Source organism: Rhinolophus sinicus, chromosome 5, assembly GCF_057876585.1.
Source record: "Rhinolophus sinicus isolate RSI-liver-muscle chromosome 5, RSI-T2T, whole genome shotgun sequence".
In the NCBI taxonomy this organism is placed as follows: domain Eukaryota; kingdom Metazoa; phylum Chordata; class Mammalia; order Chiroptera; family Rhinolophidae; genus Rhinolophus; species Rhinolophus sinicus.
The window spans coordinates 111,267,501-111,272,500 of NC_142505.1; the positions used below are offsets into that span (position 1 = coordinate 111,267,501).

Sequence of the window (5,000 nt, forward strand, 5' to 3'; positions counted from 1 at the left end):
GGGGAGGGGGCGAGGGGCTGGCTGCAGGCTCCAGCCAAGTTTGCTAATATTTCTTCGCTGCAGATGTCCTGAAGCCCCCGAAGGGTCCCCCGGGGACCCGGACCCTATTAGAACAAATGTGCGCTGCTTTTGTAAAGAGGCGCGTTGGCGGCGCCTGTCCTATTACGGGCGACACATGATCAATAGGCTGATAACGCAGCAACATCAATATAAGCGACAGAACAATGAGGGATATCATTGGGCATCTATCTTAATATAGCCGGCTACAAGAGCGCTGACAAAGAGTGCAGCTCATGAAAATTCCGCCCCACGATTCCCCATCTCCGCTCCAATATGCGCACGCACTCCCCCAGCTGCCGGCGCTATTATTCTCCAATTTCAATTTGACACCCCAGCCTTTCATGCTAATTCTATTATTGTAGGAAGTTTATGTGATTTCATATCACTAGAAATCGGTAATGTATAATAACCCTTTGGGCAAGAAACCCAGTCCCCGTAGCAGCCACCGGAAAATAATTACTTTCATATCAAAACTCTGCAGGAGCCCAGCGGCCCGGCCCTTGCAGCCCCCGGCTCCGTCACCCGGCGCTGAGCGCGCCCCGGCGTGTGCCAGTGCGCGGGGGCGCGTGTGCGTGTGTGCGCGCGTGTGTGCGGCGCGGGGCAGGAGGGGGACCCAGGGGGAGGACAGAAGAGGGGGAGCTGCGGATGCATAAATTTGTTCAATCAAAAAACACAAACACACGCACACAAAAGGAGGCATTAAGCTCGGACCTCGGGGGAGGTGGGGAACCTCGTCCCTGCCCCACCCGCGGGGAGAGGAGTGGAAAATGGAGGAGAGGGGAGCCAGACTGAGCACGCGGAAATTTGAAAAGACGGACCTGAGAGCTTGCGTTTGACCAGCTTTATTTATCAAAAATGGTACATATATAAATATTCTTAGACATTTTTGCATTTTACAAGGCTGAGGATTCTTGTTGTGGGTTTTTTTGGGGGGAGTATGGATTCGGGGTGTCTTTTTCTTTTCTCCCTTGAGGAGGAGGGCCTCACCCCAAGTCCTGCGGTTGCTGCCTAGGTCCGAATTGATACAGCGTCTTTCTTAAAAAATAAAATAAAATAAAATAAAATAAAATAAAAGGAAGAAAACAGAAGACGAAAGAGCAGTGTTTCTAAGCCGATCACCTGATTTCGTTGTGAGTCGGAGCCTGAGCCACCGGCGTGGGACGGCTACGCGCCTCTCGTGGCCGCTGCAGCCGCGGCCGTCAGTCCATGTCCACCTCCTCGCCATCCGGGGCGCTCGGTCCGGCCGCGGCGCCTGGCTCGGGGGCCCCGCAGACGGCCGGCTCCCCAGCTGGGCTGGGCGCCCGCGAGCCGGGCCCGGGCGACGGAGCGAGCGGTGGCGGCGGCGGGGCCGCTGCGCAGGCGGCCCCCGCGTCCGTGGAGTCCCCGCCGCCGTCCCCGGTCGTGGCTGGGTCCCGGAAAGGCGCCGGGGTCGGGGCCCCCGGGGAGGTGACGGCGTCCGGGCTGCGGCGCGCGAAGGCCGAGTCCGGGGCACCGCCGGGCCCCGGGAAGGCCCCGAAGCTGGCCTGAGCCGGCGGCGCCGGCGGCGCGGCGGGCGCGGGCGGAGGGTCCTTGGGCGCCAGCTCCGGCCCTGCACCGCCCTTCAGCGCAGCCTGCGGTACCAGGAAGCCGAGAGGCTGCGTGATGGGGTAGAGCAGGAAGTGGCCCTTGCCGATGAGGGTCCGCGGCGCGCACGGCAGCCCGGGCGCGAAGTCAAGCCCGGCAGCGGCGGCCGCGGCGTTGGCAGTGGCGGCTTTCCGGCGCGGCGGCGAGTCCGACAGCAGGCTCTCCACGCTGAACGGGCTGGCCTTGGGCAGGCCCGCGGCGCCTCGCTCTGCCGCCACTCCGGGAGCGCACGGGGCCGCGTCCTTGTCCGCGGGGCGGCCTAACCGCAGCTGCGGGCCGGCGCCGCTTCTTTGGCTCGGGTAAAAGGCGGGGTCACAGGTGCCCGGCGCTGGCGGCTCGCCCGGCGGTGCGGATGCGGGACCGGCAGCGCCCGCAGCGTGCGCGCTAGGGCCCTTGGCCGCGGCGGCGGGCGGCGGCGGCTCGGGCGGCTCCGGGGACAGGCCGCCGCCGCCGCTGTCGCTGTCGGAGCTGGGTGCGCTGTGCAGGGACAGGCCGCCCGGCGAGTGCAGGTGACGGCTCTGGCTCTTGAGCAGCTTCTTCTCGTGCTTGCGCTTCTTCTTCTCCATCTTCTCCAGCTCCTTGCGAGCGATCTCCTCCGGGTCCATGGGCTCGCCACTGCACGTGGTCGGGTGCGAGTTGTGCGCCGGCCGCCCCGGGCCCTTCTTCGTGTTTTCCTTCTTCCTCCACTTGGCCCGGCGGTTTTGGAACCAGACCTAGAGCAGCCGGATGGGGAAAGGAAGGCGCGATCAGGCGGCGAGCTCGCCGGGGGCTGTGGGCTTCCCCACTCCCCCCAGACAGGCCTGCACAACCTTGTCTCTGGGAACCAAGCCACAAGGCCAGGCCGTGCCAGCCCTGGGCTGGGCTTCACACTCAGGCTGCAGGTTCCAAAGGAAATCTTTTCCACCCAGAAGGAGGTAGGTGGGGCCTCCCGGCCAGCTTCTTGCTCTGGTTTCTCACCTCAAGGAGCTGGGAGCTGCCCCTTGGCTGGGCAGGGCCGGTCTGGCCCCTGACGGAGGGCACCGGGTTTCTGATGGGGAGGCAGAGAGCAGGGCCTGCCTCGCCCCTCCTGGCTTCTCACAGCTCGTGTTCTAAGCAGCCCGCGTGGCCTGGCGCTGACCGTCTGGCCCCAGAGCACCAGGTGGCTGGACTCAGCCGCCTTCCACACCTGTCTCCAGCCCCCTGGAGACTGGGTCAGAGCCCAGATTTTGGCGGTTCCCGTGAAGGGAAATCTGGATGCTTCTTCTTGTAGAAGGGCCTGGGAAGCCCAGCCCTTCAACTCGGTGTCGGGGAGTTCAGTAGCCTGCCCCCCTCAACACATTCACACATCCTTCTGGAGGCGCCAGTGCTCTCAGACCAGTTGTGCTTGGGCTGGGGCTGGGGCGGGAGAGGCAGGGAAGCTGGAGGTCAGCTGCCAGCTTGCAGAGGAGGCCTGGGCCATCCTGCCTCTTCCACCCTCTCTGCAGGCCTTGCCCTGGGGAGCCTCCGCAGCACTCTGGGGGAGCAGCTGCCTACACCCTGGCTCCACCACCGGACACAGTCACACCTCCCTGTGAGCCCCAGGTACAGGAACCCCCAGGAAATCTTGATCATCCGAATTCTTTGTTGTGTCTGTCTAGAGACCTGGCCCATCAGCAGGCAGCCAGCTCACAGGCAGCCTCGCCTGTACCAAGGTGCAGGTATTAAGCTGCAAACCTCCCCAAGGTTGTAACTGCCCTTTCTTTCTCCTTTTTAAATTTTCATGTTTTATTTTTGGTGCAAATTGCAGGCTGCCTTGTCACCATGAATGACTCATTATTGTATTAGAGGAGAAAGGAAGAGGTCTTGACTTCACATAAGACACTTACAACAAATTGGACGAAAAGGTTTCCAAACAGCAGAGGTCATGAGGGGCAGGCGGCCCAAGCTCAGGACCTGAACACCGTTTAGGCACAACTGTTGGTGTTGAACTGGCTATGGGCGGCCTCTGCTTCAAAGGGGGCGCCGGTGGCTGCACACCCAGCCAGCACCACACAGACCCTGCGAAAAGATTTTTGTACTTCACGGAAACACCTAATTATGCCCGATTCAGCTTGAATTTTAACCTACCAAATTGACGCTGTAGTTTTAAAAAGAATACCTTTGGCAGTCTCCAAATGAAAATCAGAATTACAGGGAAAGGGAAAAAGAAATGACCGTGGAATTAAAGATTCAGACACCCCTTTTTCTCTGCGTTAATTGTAGAAGTTTTCACCCCCTTCCTCAGCTGTCCCCTCCTGCAAAGCGATGAATAAACACGTTTCCATCTGAATATTTTAGAGGCAAAAGGTAAACAAACAGACACGTTTGCTCCAGGTCGGGGCGGGTCTGCCTTCGCCGGGTCTCGGCCAAGTCCAGCCGGCGGCTCCTCCTGCCACCTCTCCGGCCCAAGCCTGAGGCCTCACTGCGCGCGTTGTCCGAACCCACCACACGGCTCCCCGGTTCGGACGCAGCGGCAGTTCTCACTACTTTGGGGCAGTCGTCGGCCCCTCTCGAGCCGCCTCGCCTTTCTGAGACTCCCACCTCCCTCTCCGCGAGGGGCCAAGCCCCGGAATACCCTAGCCCCCGCATCTTCCCGCACTCGAGCGCCAGGCGGGCTCGGAACTGAGGACGCGTCGCCACCTAGAACAAAGGCCGAGCGGTGCGGGGCAGGCCGAGAGGCGAGATGCGGGCTCCTGGGAGGAACGGCGGCTCTTTACCTGAACTCGGGACTCGACCAGATCCAGGCGCAGCGCCAGCGCCTCGCGCATGAACACGTCGGGGTAGTGGCTCTCGTTAAACGCCTTCTCCAGCTCCTCCAGCTGCCAGCCCGTGAAGTTGGTGCGGGTGCGCCGCCGCTTGCAGCCCGGGCTCTCCTTGTCTGGGTCCCCCGAGTCTGCGGGGCGTGCAGAGGACGCCACGCGGCTCAGCCACGGCCTGAGCCAGATCCACCCCCCTCTGCTGTCCCCGGGCCGCCCTGGGTCCAGCGTCCACCGAGAGGGCAGCCGCGAGCCCTGTGTGGGGTGGAGGGCGGGGACCCAGGAGAGCCCTTTTCTCAGCCGCCCGAAATTCAACTCCTTTGCCCGAGAGGGTTCCCTATCCACCCCCCACGTTCGCACTGCCCGCCTGCTGCGCCTACCTGACAGCTTGAAGGGCTGATTGTCGCCGCCTACCCCGCAGGCCGCCGGCAGCAGCGGCGTGGGGTTGACCACCGAAGCCGCGGCGGCGCACGAGCCGCTGAGCAGGCCGTCGATGGAAAAGGGCACCGAGGCGGCGGCGGCGGCGGCGGCGGCCGACTGCAGCTGGTGGCCAGCCAGCTCGTA

At 62.6% G+C, this 5,000-nt stretch overlaps 1 protein-coding gene across 1 annotated transcript in view; it reads right to left on the reverse strand.

Annotated features, from left to right (window-relative positions):
• Window positions 1–868: 868 nt before the first annotated feature.
• Window positions 869–5,000, reverse strand: part of UNCX (UNC homeobox) — a 4,459-nt gene continuing 327 nt past the window's right edge. The window contains exons 1-3 of the mRNA XM_019747447.3: window positions 4,817–5,000; window positions 4,398–4,573; window positions 869–2,396 (exon numbers count right to left, since the gene is read on the reverse strand). The exon at window positions 4,817–5,000 is cut by the window's right edge and continues 327 nt beyond it. Coding sequence (XP_019603006.3) covers window positions 1,260–2,396; window positions 4,398–4,573; window positions 4,817–5,000 — 1,497 coding nt within the window. The 3' untranslated portion in view covers window positions 869–1,259. The remainder of the gene's footprint in view (window positions 2,397–4,397; window positions 4,574–4,816) is intronic.